The 14239-nt window shown below is 53.7% G+C and overlaps 3 protein-coding genes across 3 annotated transcripts; 1 reads left to right on the top strand and 2 right to left on the bottom strand.

Annotated features, from left to right (window-relative positions):
* Positions 1–16: 16 nt before the first annotated feature.
* Positions 17–1008, bottom strand: AYL99_04647 (hypothetical protein; the record flags this gene model as incomplete). Its single annotated transcript, XM_018836161.1, has 2 exons — positions 17–261; positions 342–1008. 2 exons carry the CDS (start codon positions 1006–1008, stop codon positions 17–19), a joined length of 912 nt encoding a protein of 303 aa, XP_018695811.1.
* A 7282-nt stretch (positions 1009–8290) lies between these two features.
* AYL99_04646 (hypothetical protein) lies at positions 8291–8917 on the bottom strand (the record flags this gene model as incomplete). The annotated part of the gene is made up of 1 exon (XM_018836160.1): positions 8291–8917. The coding sequence occupies one exon, from the start codon at positions 8915–8917 to the stop codon at positions 8291–8293; it is 627 nt and encodes a 208-aa protein (XP_018695810.1).
* A 2553-nt stretch (positions 8918–11470) lies between these two features.
* On the top strand, positions 11471–13124 carry AYL99_04645 (hypothetical protein; the record flags this gene model as incomplete). Its single annotated transcript, XM_018836159.1, has 3 exons — positions 11471–12040; positions 12095–12216; positions 12275–13124. 3 exons carry the CDS (start codon positions 11471–11473, stop codon positions 13122–13124), a joined length of 1542 nt encoding a protein of 513 aa, XP_018695809.1.
* Between the last annotated feature and the right edge of the window lie 1115 nt (positions 13125–14239).

Here is a 14239-nt window from a genome sequence, read left to right as displayed (position 1 = left end):
GCCGATCTCCGTTTTTTTACGAAAAAAGTTCGCTGCCCATCAAGACAGCTAGGATCAAGTTGCTAACGAGCAGAAACAGACTCAGACGGGTACCTCTGTGGAATGAAGAATCACTTGCTCCGCCTTCTACGACGGTGGGCGTGGCGGTAGCGGTAGCAGTAGCGGTGCCAGGCACAGCGCCCGTGGTGAGCACGACTTGACCTAGAGTTTGTTCGCTGGCGTCAGCTCTACGATTCCTGGCGACATCCGTCTGCTCACGTTCTCCAAAATCAAAAAATAGGTTGCGAGAAGGGAAGATAAGTCAGAAAGAGGGAGGTGATACAGAAAAGGGGTCACCGTACCAGCCGCAGTGTACCAGTTCTGAGCGCGCGGGATAGAACCCGTGCATATCGAGCCGCACGGGCAACAGCCCACGGAGAATTCGACGCGAGTCAGTGTCGCGGAAGCGGTGCAGCACATGGGAATTGAGCCCATCATGTTCATGGTATAGTGAAAGCCGCTCCCATTGTAGTCCGGGCATTGATATTCGGATCCCATCATGCCGCCACCGCCCATCATGCCCGTGTGCATTGGATGGGCAGAGAGGATGAGGCAGAAGGCCGTCAGGCTGGGAGAGGGAGACAATGTGGAACCAGGCAGTGGTCGGCACACGACACCGCTTGAAGGTGGTCTTGTCGTTGTTGTCATGATGCCATTGCTGAAAGTGGAGCTGGGGAAGGGAGTGTGGTTGGATCCAGACAGGTTTGTCGACGAAGGTACGGTCGATGTGTGCTCGGTGTCGGGGTGATGTGTGGAAGTAATGGCGGACACTGTCAATGTATGCTCCTCCGTCTCTGAATGGTGCGTCGAGGTACTGATCTGAACGGTGGAAACATGCTCGGTCTCTAAATGATGCGTTGAAGTACTCATTTCAACAGTCGAAGTATGGTCTGGATCATCATCAGTAGGCGGATGATCGTCAGCACTGATGACCACGAGCAATAGAGGCAAGAGATAGAGAAGCTTCATCCTGTTGTCAAAAATCGACGTGTTCCCAAAAAGAAATCTTGCTGGAAACAAGGATAAAGAGGCTTTTGATCAAGTACTTGATGGCAGCGTGGAAACAAGAGCTTCTTCCTGGTTTGTGAGGACGTCCACGTTAAAAACTCTGAGCCTATGTCTTGAGTCTCTGTTTATGTTAGTATAACAATCACAAATGACCTCTTCCTGCCACGAGGCGCTCTGCGACATCATGCTGGCCAAATCAACTTTGCTGGGCATCATGCGAATATGGTGTGAGAGGTAGCGAGACGGTCAACATCTGATCCGGAAGGATGTTTTTCCGAACCGTCCGACCTCAGACCAAATGGCGCACAGTTCCAAGAGGACCACGTCACGGGTAGCGAAGCAAGCAATCAACGTAGCGGGCATTCTTCTCATGCCGCAGTAATGCCAATATGGATCATAGTGTCGCCTCAACAACAATGTCATAGCGAAGTGCAACTCCTGAGCTTCAACAACACACTTAGCTGGTGATCAATGCACAAGCGTGGTAGAGAAGATCATGGCAAACACCGAGCTTTTTGCAAAGATGCCTTCATTATCGCACTCTGCGGTGAATGGGAAGAACGCTCCCAGTTTGAGTGGTCTGATCAAACTGTCGATGGCACAACTGAAGGCGTGTTCCTGCAACTGCACGGCAGCTTTTCTCAGCAGGCTTTGAATGCCATGCAAAGGCCTCGCCGTTGCTAATTCGACAATCAAATCCCATCTCTTGACGTGGTCAGCGCATTCCGCCTGCATGAGACTCGGAAGATTTTTCTCCTGGACGGTATTGAGAATTCGTCGTGAGGCTATGGCAGTGTCGGCCTGCTCGGTTCGAGGGACCTACTGTTTGACGATATTGATCGCGCAAGTAGGTGATAGACACGAAGGAAGGCTATGTGGTTAGTTATCTGTATGCTTACTAACCTGCGTTGTGGAACGAGGCGAAGCAGGGGAAGACCGGTCGATCGAACGACATAGTACTGGCAGAAACCACTGAAATATCACACACAGGGCAGTGTCACACAAGCCCGTATTCAAAGACGTGGCAGACCTTCCAGCACCACCGTGCACCTCAAGACGTAGGGGACAGCAGCCGCAACTCTCGTTGCTATGCAAAATGTCGAGATCACAACGACAGGAAAGCCATTCGAACTATTCATGCCAACGTAGATGTCCAGGCGTAGACATGTTACACCCCAAGTGACAACGACTCGGTGGGAATGTACCCTGGGCAGTAAAAGAGGCTCCGTAGCATGTGAAGAAAGTACATCGCAGGATCTTGACACGTGGGTCAGGATTTCGGGGTTGGCCGTGCCACGATTCTCCACGATGCCATGCAGAGGAATCTGGTCCGTGGATCTGGTACTATCCGTGAGTAGCCGACATGGGAGTTGTTGATCTCCATGCCCGTTAAGTGAATAGTATCAACAAGCGCTGCAAGGGGCAACGAATCGACGAGAGCGAAGAGGATACGGGACCATTGGCAATCCACGAGTCGGAGAGCTTGGAACGGTTGGGACGCATGGTACTTCGTCGAGAACAGCTCAGCAATCGCTGCAGGTGATCTGCGACCGGTTTCATTCGTAGTTGGCAGCAAAGAGCTGCGGCAGGTCATGGTCGTGGCATGCAGGAGGAGCTGGGTGCCAGCTGGACGGGACGGATTGGGCGAGCTTGTTGATCGATTGGAAGCAGGGACCATATGCATGGCCCTTTGGACTGCTGCGCCAGAACGCGGCTTAGGAGAGGCAGATACGAGGTACGTCGATTGTGAGCATCAGACAGACACGGTTGGATGCAATGCTGCCGTTCCATTCTGGAAGTCTGTGCTGATGTGTTCGCAGCAGATCCGATACTTGAGATACGGAAAGCCGAGCAGAGCGAAGCCGATACAAAAGTTCCGCCAAGCTGAAAGACGAGAACCTTTTGGCCCGGACGGTGCGCGGGTCGGAGCAGACAAGTTCGGACGGAGAAAGCCAGCCTCCACAAAGAGCCACCAGAACTGCCATTTGGTTCGGGTCATCATGCAATTCTCACCCTGCGAACTATGCCTGCCCTCATCGCCTTCAAAGCCCGGGAGGTCCCAGGCTTCAGTGGACCAATGCCACCGGGCCCGGAATGCCAAAATTGCAGGGGCAAGCTCTGCCCGCCGTGGTGGGTGTAACCCATCAAATGGGGAACCATCCGTGGGCTCCAAGTTCGGCTCCCATCCGCCCGCTTCGACCTCTGGCTGACTCGAAGGATGGATGACAGGATGGATCCTCTAGTCACCTCCTGTGCTCCTCTAGGCCGTGTCCACTGCGCCCGACCGCAGCTAGAAACCAAAGCAGCTAAGCCGCCGCCTCACCCGTCCCTCTTGATTGGGAGACCGACGCAGTGTTGGCACGATTGGTCGCTCTGCATGACGATCTGAAGCTTCCCGAACTGAATGCTTTTTGGGCTGTGGGATCGGCATTGAAAGGAGACAATGGACACACGATGAGGCGGACACACGATGAGGCGGGAAAGGGAAAAACCCTTTGTCTGGAGCCAGCCGGGCGCTGTCAGCTGGAGTGGAAACGAGCTTGACAATCATCCTTGTTATCGATAGGCTGACGATATGATATGGCAATCGATAATGATAAACAAGACCCTGTGAAGTTGAAATGCCTTTTTATGGAAAATGCTTCTTCCATGTCACCGGCGTGCATACAAGACTCGCGTCTTTGGATTTCTATCTGAAAATATTTGTGACATTTGCCCATCTGATCCACCGTCAGAGACAAGGGGGAGACCCTGGGAAAGTAGCCAGGACCTCGAAAGTAGTACCAAAGATGCGTCGAATGGCAACCCGTGGCCCATCAACAAAGGAAAATGCTTGTGTGACAGTCTTGCTGAATTGAATACTCCTCAAGAGTAATGATCATGCATCATCGTCCCAAAAGAACCCATAAAACTCCAATTGTGCTCAATGGCAGCTTCCCTTTTCCCTGACTCCTTGCGCTTGGTATCAAATTCCCATTGTTCAGTATGATTCGTTCGTACAGGCATTGCGTGCGTTTTCTGGATGGCCAGTGGCCTGTCTTTGACCTTCACCTCCATCTGTTGTGGCTCATGCCTGAGGATCTGGTCTCGTCGCGGGTGACGGTGTTGTGGTGAATGACGACCACCTCGCGCTTGACGGGTTTGCGAGGCTCTTTGCGCTCGCGTGGTTCTTTTCGTGAATCGTGGTAGATTCTCTCACCAGCGCTGCTGGAGCCAGATGAGCTGTGGTATTGAGGAGACATCTTGACAATAGGCGGCCGAGTGTAGAACTGTGTCTGTGTTCTGCCACAGGCTTGTGTGCTGACTGGCGCGGGTGATGCCTAGATGGGCAGGGTATAGGATGCAGAACTCTCAGCGAGGAGATGCTTTGAGATTTATACCGTGGGCGTCAAGGTTCACGGACCGCAAAGTGTTTTGGATCCAGCAAGGTCTCGAAGGATGGCCCTCTGGGAACTGGGAAACCTTGTGGCAAAGGATGTGCTAAAAGTGGTGACAGTGGTGGAGGTGGGGGCGAGTTCCAAGAATGTCACCAAGGGGAAGTTTGGAGGATGCTGGTGTTGTGTGATGGGATTGTCTGTTATGTGGCTTGAGAGTGCTGACTGATGAACTTGTATGGCAAGAAGAAGAGGGCACACAGAGGAGGAATTGAAAGCGACTTTATAGCAGGTGTACAGCAATGCTGAAGAGTCACAATTGCTGGAATCAGCTTATTGGGATGCTGAAGCCTGGTGAGGATGGGTCGGCATCAGGCAGAATGCCAAATCGGGAGCTAGCATCAGGCAACTGAAAATCATAAGCCTTGCTGGCGTGTTGCCAGTGACTCAGATGACGAGGGCCAGGGATCCGGGCAACCAAAAAGAAAAGAAACAAACGGCAGTATCCGCAACGGGGCAAAGGGTGTTGGATGCCAAAGGGGGTGGGATGGAAACCAAGAAGGCTATGGAAACGGTTGGCAGGGCTGTGGGTTGGCAGGGTGGAAAGGGGGACTTTGTGAATCTCAAACGAAGCCAACATGAGCGAACGCTCAATGGACGAGCATCAGGGTGGCACACTGCCGTGCCGGGCTCGGATTCGTGCTCTCAAAGATTGCCAGCCAGGAAAAGGGTTGGTGGTGGGAATCCCTTGGGAATGTGGGTTGATTGGGCAGCCAACCCAATTGACTTTGGCTGGAAATTGAGACAGTCCGCTGGGGCACTGCGTACGAGTGCCTCGTATGTGTGTGTGTGTGTGTGTGTGGACGACACTTGTTGGTGCGGCATATTTCTTCACTAGGTACTATTGGGAGAGGCGTGCCCTTTGGTTAGGGGGAATGACGTTGCCCCGCAAGAGAGAGAGAGAGAGAGAGAACCGCCGCCGCTGCAGGGCTGGGGAATGCAAGCTGCAGGTGCTTCGTTACGCTCTGGGGAGGGCCTGGTAGCCTGTTGGTACCTACTTGTTAATGCATGTTTAGTTAAACTCCGGGCGTTCTCTGCCTGTCAGAAGCCCACCCGCCACAAACAACCTGCAGGTGTGCCATCATCCTGCTCCCAACCGAGCCAAAACTATCGTGGTCCACCTGTTCCTGCAGCAAGGGAATTTGTGTCTCGTACTTTTCACACCCTATCGTGCATGGACCCTTTGGTTTGATTTTTGCCACCGTAGCATTGCCAGCTGCGATGAAATACGAACATGACCAGCGACCCTCCTGATTTGATTGCCCACAGTCTGCGAAGCGCTCTCAGGGGCAATTGCTCTGATGATCACGACAACTCGTCTCAGCATTGGCGCCTGATTCTGAAACCCATGCGCCTCAGCGTCAACCGCGGTACCAGTTCTCTGTGACGAGATCCTCCATCCCCCGAAACCTTCCAAACGAGCCAGAAACAAGCCTGTCGAGGATGCAACCCGAACATGCACAAGTCAAGATGGTCTGTCCCATCGTCGGGCTGCAAAAAAGTGATACTGCCGATCTGCGAACTGCGCTTGACAGGAGAAAGGAGAGTCAGCCACGTTTTCTGGGAACCGCAGCCTTCAGAACCCGCCCCCCCAATCAGGCCTCACTGCCACTGACTGATAAACAACGGAGCGCCTCATTTTGTCCTTATCCTGCGCCACAATCCTTTTCTACTCGCGCAAAGAAGGTCTCCCCAGCTTCTATACTTCGGGCCACCATCTTATCTCAGATGCACTGTTACCATACCAGCCTTGCCCCGAGAAAGGGGCAAATGAATTAACAATCATCTGCCCGAACATGGCTGCCCTCTGCCTGGTGGGCTCTTCACACATTCCCGTTGTCAGCACTTTCCTTCCCCCCTCCCCCGTTTAATACCCTCTAACGTTGGCGCCGTTTATCGCAGCCCAACCGTGGATGCCGACCCGCCCAACTGTTGCTTCAAGATCGTCGTTTGTTGAGCCAAATCTTGAGGAAAGCTCCGCCCAGCTAAAGAGCGTTCGACGGCGAAGTTCGCGCTGCTCTTCGTCAGGTGAGGCGGCCTTCCAAGACCAATTCCAATTGGGTGCTCGGAGCGGAATCACGCCGTGGAAAAAAAAGCAGCCGGCCGCAACCTTCACGGATGTGCTGGGGCAACGCGTCCAATCTTGACGAACTCCACGCGTTTGGATCAATATGGCGACAAGAGCTATCCTATGTTGCCTTGTACTTTCCGCTCGGACTACAATGGAGACGGGGCAGCAATGAAGTCAATTCGTGCCCGACCGGGGCGGAGATCGACCTCGGCTTGCAGTCCATGACCGGAGTTATAGTACCATGGATCGACATTCAGGCTATCACTTCCCCTTCAAGGGCTCGGGTAGAGACCGCAGGTGTATGTCACCATCGCCGAGGGCCACCATCAGCTGGTCAGCCTATTGTTGACGGCTCTGGCCAGTTCATTTCCCTTGGACTATCGACAGTGTCATGCGACCGCCTGTTCTCGACCGTCGCTTTCAAGACCCTTTGTGCCGTCATAGTGCATGCATCTGGCCGCTGCACTCACGCTCCACTCTCGATAGAGCAGGATTCTTGGTGGCAATCTCGGAATGCGTATGGCTCCTGCCGGGTCCTCGCCCCGTCACGGTCTCTCACGCTTGCGGAGTACCGATGGGACGTTCTATGGCTGCCCAATACCACCTGGCTTTGGCTCAGATATTACCGCAGCGAGGTTGTTTATCCACTTCCTCAGATGTTGCCCGGAGCCTCAAGATTAGGTGTCCCTGGGGAAGAGGTGCTCGGCGCGACAACTGCCGGCGCATCCGGTGGTGGTTATGTGCCTCGACTCTGGCAGTCTTATCAGTGGCCACAGAGCAGAGGAGAGGTGCCCGACCAGTATGGGATGGGCGATCTTCGCCTGCCTAGGGAACCAACTAACCGGTGTAATCATTCGACAAGCGAAGTGCAACGCCCTTGAGGAAAGCATGTGTGCTCGGACGTCGTGAAGTTAGGGGTCATTAGACACGGCTTCTACGCACCTCAGCACTGCTGCGGCATGAGGTCATGGTCCTTTCTCGCTGGCCTTCGAAGCTGACGACCTGCCGACTCTTGCACATGGCTAAGGTCTGAAGCAAGATGAGGCGGGTTTAGGACGGGATGCTGGTCAGGTTGCCCCCAGCCCCTCCTGTGCGAGGGCGTCACCCATCTGCAGGTGGTGACGGGCGGCTGCCGATGTAATGGGCGCTGTCATGGGCGCTGTCGTCACTGCAGGTTACATTGATCACATGAGCTTGTCCCAAGGGCATGTCTCGCAATCATTGCACTTACCGCCCAGCTACACTCCGCACCCAGGACGGACTTCGACTTGCTCCTTTTCCAAAACATCTATTTGTTGTCACTGGCCACCCATTGATCGCAGAACCAGATATCTTTGTATGGCTAGCCCGGCTATGATAGAGGAACAATAGTGCAAGAGGAAAAGGGAAGGGAACATAACCGTTGCGTATGTGACAGATTCAGGCCCACAAGCTCCATGTTCAGTTTGAATTTCTCTGGTACGGCTAGAACATTTATCTGATTGGCAGAGCTGATACAGTATATTCTCAGCCTAACAGCACGCATTCTACGTGACTAACTATTAGCAACCAAGGCGAGCTCGACATGATTGCAATTTCGGGAGAGTTAGGTATGGCAAAAGGTAGGTTTCAATACCCGCAATGCTTTTAACATTAAATCGGTCAAATTTTTATGTACAAGTGATACCCCATGCCATCCTGATTACGTCCATGGAAACATCGAAGAGACCACAGTGACCTTTCCTGTGAGGAGTTTTATTTACAAGAGCGCAGCCACACCCAAGAGAAGACTGCCCAACATTCCAACAGCAGGCACGTTATAGCCATCGGCAGCACCGTTGCCAGCTGCACTGGTTGCACTGGTGGCAGCCGAGGAAGCACTGCTCGCCGCCGAAGAAGTTGCCGAAGACGCGGCCGACGAAGCAGAGGACGCAAAGCTGCTGGCAGTTCTGGAAGCCGAGGATGCGAAGGAGGAGGCTGCCGACGTGGCGCTGCTCACGAGACTGCTCTCTGCAGAGCTTGCGCTGGCTAGGACACTGCTAATTTCGCTCGAGATGCTGCTCTGAGCCGAGGGGCTGGCGGTAGCTGCCACGGATGAGAGACTGGCGATCTTGGAGGACGCGGAAGCGTCGATCGAAGAAGCCTTGGATTCGACAGACGAGACGAGCGACTCGGCGCCAGAGGGGACGCTGCTCGCGAGGGACGACGCAAGGGATGTGACTGAAGTGATGGCGGAGCCGGCCTCGGAGGTGGCACTGCCCGCCGCCGAGGTGATGTCGCTCGCGATGGAGGTGGCAATTGAGACGGCGGAGCTGACAAGCGAGCTAGGGTCTTGAGCAGCAACGCTGGCGGCGAAGGCCAGGATCAGAGGCTTGGAGAAATGCATGTTGAGATAAGAGGTCTGGAGTAGAGAGAGGAGGGCTGAATGGTCTTGGACTGGAATGGTATTGGACGTAGGTGAGGAGGACAGACAAGTTGATTTGATGGTCTGGGGATGGGAAGAGAATCAGAAGCTGGGTGAGAGCAATTATTTAAGACGTCAGTGATATATAGTCGAGGGGCGGTGGTGGCATTTACGTGTTGAGGTGACGTCCCTGCCTGGGATGACGTTCTGAAAGGGGCAGCGGTCGGTGGAGTAATGAGATGTTCATGTCCCACAGATGAGGCAATGAGCCTCCATCATCACGTCTACTTGCAGTTTGGTGACAGTCTGAATGTGGACAGAGTGGGCACCAAGCCTCGCGGCCTCAGCCAAGGGAAAGTGCCGCAGCCTTGCAGAAGACCCAGTCAGGCCGGATTTGCCTGCACCGGAGACGCGGGAGGTTCCAGATGTGGCCACCACCTCGGAGACGGGAGCCAATGGGCGGCGAGGGAATTCGCTTTACCGGCAGGGGCTTGCGTAAGACAGACATTGGGTGGACTGTTGTCATTGGCTGGTGACAGCAGACCACGCCTCCGCCAAGCTCCCTCAAAACCGGTTTAGCCGCTTGTTCGCCCTGCGGCGTCGCAGCCACTGCGTCATCATCCGCCACAACTCAGCCAAGAGCAACAGAACCTGCTCAAGGTACCAAACAATGGGTACAGCAGGCTTCGAGTACGTTCCGTGGAGATACGTGTACGTTCAGAGTACATAGCCAAAGCGAGAGACGGTGATGACACTCAAATGGCGTATTCCCGTGCACCAAGCACCATAAATATTTGATGAAGAACAGCTCAATTCTCTCTCCTCATCGTAGAATAGTTGCGTGATTGGTGGCACTGGAGCTAGATTGTATATATGTTGTGTAATGGTGGACGACAGGGAAACAGGGAACGAAGAGATCGAGATTTTCGGATATTCTGGTGCTGTCAGTAGGTCGAATTCGGTAGTGAAACATTGAGAAGCGGGAGTGACTTGAGTGGTGCAGGCTCGCTCATTCGAACTTTAAACCGGGGTTCAATGCCAGACTGAGCGACACCAGACCTGTTTGTCTTTCTTATTTCAGGTGGCCGGCGATACTGTTCCGTGTCTCTATGGCAAGTACGGGATCTGCGGCGTGGAGACGACCCCAGAATGGAATCCATCCCCGTATCAGTCCTGAACTCAGGGTAGGGCTGAGCTGCCAATGACCCGAAAGCCTGCAAGTCAACTGCATCACCCCAGTCCACCATCAACAAATGATCTTGCCAGTTAGAATATTATCAAAAACGAAGCAACGATAAGCAAGTGCCGCAATTTGTGGAAGTCCGCGGCCGGAATGCACATCCGCACGAAGCATCCGGACATATCACCTCGATTGGGTGTCCAAGTCCGACGAGGCTGCAGTATTAGTCCGGCTGTTTCAACTGTACGCCCGGATGCACATCTCGAAACCGCAATGGTGCCCCGATCGTCAAACTACGGTTGCGGCTGGCTGCCGGGAGAGAGAGGGTGGGAGTCAGAGAGCATTATTGTCCCCGCCCCCAGAGCGAGTGAGTGAGTGACTGCTGGCCCCATCGGGGTTCGCGACGAGATGGTCTCTTTCTCGAGATTCAAACCCTCCCGTCGTCCCGGCAGATCAACCTGATGTGGTCAAATGCCCGTTGCATGCGCGGAGAAAGCGCGGTTGGTTCCTCTCCTTTGGGGGCCTCGTCTGAAACAGATCGAACCAAGCGAGAAGCGAGGTCTGGCACGCGGGACGGGAAGCCACTTGGTTTGGGTAAGCGAGCGAGCAAAGTATTGTCGTCGGCTGCCTATCACTCGGTCATTCCGGTCAGCTCTTTCTGATACTCATGAATGCTCTACACATATATATAATATTCTCGCTCTGCATCACACAGGATGAACAAGTCGATCAATGCCTGTCCTCGGTCCTTTCACCCCAAGGCAACCTGACTAATACTGTGAAGATCGCGACCTCGCGGTACCGAAAGTGGCACTACCCGCCAGCAGACTAATCCCAAAGAGCTGAACCGTCAGCACTAATTTCATTGGGTCAAAGGGGCGAGACGAGACAAGCAAGAGAAACAGAGCACAAGCGATCTTCCAGAAGGGCTCGGTGAAAAGCTTGCCTCTTCGCACGCGCAAATACTCCGAGTCGCACAGTTTCTTGACCGGCGCCAACGAAGGTCAAGGCCGACGAGTCATCCCAGATCTCTTTTATGTTCATTCAGTCCACCCCGTTCTGCCTTTTCTATCTGCTACTGTATCAAGGATAGCCGAGGAAAATTCTCCGACTTGTCTAATTTCCCCTCCCCCCTATTTCTCTGAGAGAATATACCGCAGTCTCATTCTTGTTGACCAGCGCCATCCATAACCCAAAAAGATTCTTTCGGTCTTACGACAGACGGGAATCCCACATCAGCGGCTAATTTTATTCCCACAACCATTGCACCAACATGGTCCTTTCCTGAATCGCATTCCATCATTACCAAACTGTGGACGCCGATGCACTAACGAATCAGCCCCCTACTCAGCCTGATGGGAGCTCGCGAGTTCATTGGCCATGACGTTCAGAACCGCAGTCGAGATGGCTCTCGGGAAGCAGAGGAGAAAGGTCAGACACCGGCAGCAACCAGCACGGCTCGCAGGATCATGAGCAAGGCCAAGCTCATCATCACCCCTCTGGATTCCCATCGACGTGAAGCCTTTGCGTCGTATCCGTCCGGAGCAGGCCCTCTCTCCACGGAAAGTGTTGACGAATGTAAGACCACCACCAGCTCGCGAGAAGAATTCGGATTGACAGTGGCAGATATTGCGATTCTCCGCAAAGAAGAACTGTGTCTGAAAGTCACTCCCGATGTCGACCATCCAGCGATCTCGGTCGTTTTTCCCATGTCTATACAGGACCCCGGGTTGTTCAAATGTCTCCTCGTGGGTGCTCAAAGTCTGCATGACTGGCGTCGTGATCCCTTTCACGTCAACCGCTCGCGTCCCATGATCAAGTTGCAGAATGAAGCCATTCTTGCCCTGCGCACCCGACTTTCCGCACCATCTGCCTATCTCGACGATGGTGTCTTGATCTCGATTACTCATCTTATGATAGCCGATGTACGTCCGACCGAAACGAATGAAGTTTTCGCCATTCAGCTAATCTGTCTCCAGTCGTGTCGCCGGGACTTGGTGTCGTTGAAATCCCATCTCAAAGGGGCCAGGCAAATCATCTCGATGCGCGGGGGACTTGGAACCTCGCCAGCTCACCTGGCAATCCGAGCCCTTTTGACGACGTAAGTCTTGGAGTAGGACACTTGTGCACGTCGGACCCCTACTGACACCCGGCCCCAGAGTGGAGTTTTATATTGCCTTGGGCCAATATCTTCAGATCAGTCCTGATGATCCGACCGCCATTCCTGTCCACCAGATCGAATACGTCCGACATCCATTCCCCCCCGACATCTGCCGTGACGTCGCCACCCTCCCCGTCGGTCTTGCTGAGGCTGCCCTTTCCGGGCATCTGAGCGTTCAGTGTATCAAGCTCCTTGCTTCAGTGGCGTCATGGGCATCCTTGGTGGATGGCCCCGATCCGTCTTCGCCAGATGAAACACGAGAACGAGACTCAAAAGACAGATATTGCAGGCTCTTCTGCGAACCCAGAGAATGTTCCCGCAGCGCCATCATGATCCTGCTTGATCTCAAAAGAGCCGGATTACCTGTGGGCTTGGAACATGTCATCTGCCTAGGCTTGGCCATCGCTGTCCGGCACGTCAGCGGCGAGAACCGTACCAACATCTTCGACACTGCCTCGCTCGCTGCGTTGACCAAGAGCGTCAAAGACATCGACAATCCGTCAGTATCGGACTCTGAAGTCATCATCTGGCTTTCCCTGGTCATCAGCTGGCGCACACAATCCCCGAAGCCTGTGCCCAAGGCTGACGCTCTCCTGGACTACGTTCTGGATTCCTTCCACGCGACCCGTTCCTGGAAGAAAGTGTCGGCCATATGTCGCAAATTCTGGTGGTTCGAGCGGTTCCAGGTGGAATGGGAGCAGTGCTGGGCTCGGGGCATTGCCAGACAGCAACAACGGGCGTTGATGGAACAACCTCACCCCGCGAGCTACAGAAGACGATCTTCAGCGGGCCAATCATCGAGCATTGCGGCTCTCCAGAAATACACCGCGCACATTGGATCTGGGTGATATCCAGCTGTCGTGATCGAAGGAAATGCCCGGACCGACATCCGACTAAACTTGGTCCAGCCATCGATACGTTCTGCAACCGCTCAGAATCCGGTCCAGAATCGACAGGTTGGTGCAGCCATGGGGTTCTCTTGCGCCGTGAGGAGCGTCGAGGCACGCTCTAAGACTAGAAGAGTGAAACAACATGAACCTCCTGCTGAGAAGTGCAACCAAGCCGATATCCCTAGTATCCTCGCAGTTGCAGAAGGTTACTATACCAGAAATGACAACTCAGCAAGCTATTGGCAAGGAGCCAAATATGTTGTCGATAATCGTGCTGCAAGCGATAGACCTGGGCTTTCGAATTGCCCTGCCGTGTCCGTATTGCCTGCCAGAAGGTTTCTAGTACCACACCAGCAAATGGGCATTTCAAAAGCAGGACTTACCAGATCGGTATCAGAAGACAATTCCCCAGACACTCCCCACGTTCGTCTGGTCGATATTACAGCAGAGTCATAAAGGAAATCGCCTCCGCCTTCGGTTAGTCACTTCGTTGGCACCCTTTTAGCACCCAAGAGGCCGAACTCATTAAACCATCCAAGCTTTTCGCATTGGCGGACGGAGGGCACACAGGAGGTTTCTACAACCAGCCTCTTCCACTTTTCTGCCGTTTTGGCAGTGGTGACTTGTTGACTAGGAGGAGGAGGAGGAGGAGGAGGCTCACAGTATACTCCGTAAATAATGTCAAACTTTTCCTCACCTGTGTGCTGCAGCCGTTACTGATCACAACCACGATATCGACAAACGGTCGACTACAACACGCAATCTTGAGCGTATCCATAACGCCATCACTCGCATTGCTGTTTCGACGATCCATTCGCGGTCAAGTGCATCTTCAGTGGAGAGCGTTTGAAGTGCCAAACTTATTGCTCCGTGCATGACGGGGAGTACGTGGCCCGTAGAACCAATCAGACGCACAAAGCAACAGTTGACGCCCAAGGACGTGGGGCAAGTCTGCGATAGACACCGTGGAGAGCGCTTGGTTGGGCGGTTACACGCCTTGGACTCTCCAGTGAAGGAGTCGCAACGAAATAGCAACCGAGGGACCAGGGCTTCTAGTCCCGTTGGACTATCAC

This window comes from Fonsecaea erecta (genome assembly GCF_001651985.1).
Source record: "Fonsecaea erecta strain CBS 125763 chromosome Unknown Scaff3, whole genome shotgun sequence".
In the NCBI taxonomy this organism is placed as follows: domain Eukaryota; kingdom Fungi; phylum Ascomycota; class Eurotiomycetes; order Chaetothyriales; family Herpotrichiellaceae; genus Fonsecaea; species Fonsecaea erecta.
The sequence above is the reverse complement of the archived record's forward strand: the minus strand, read 5'-3'. Positions and strand labels throughout refer to the sequence as shown.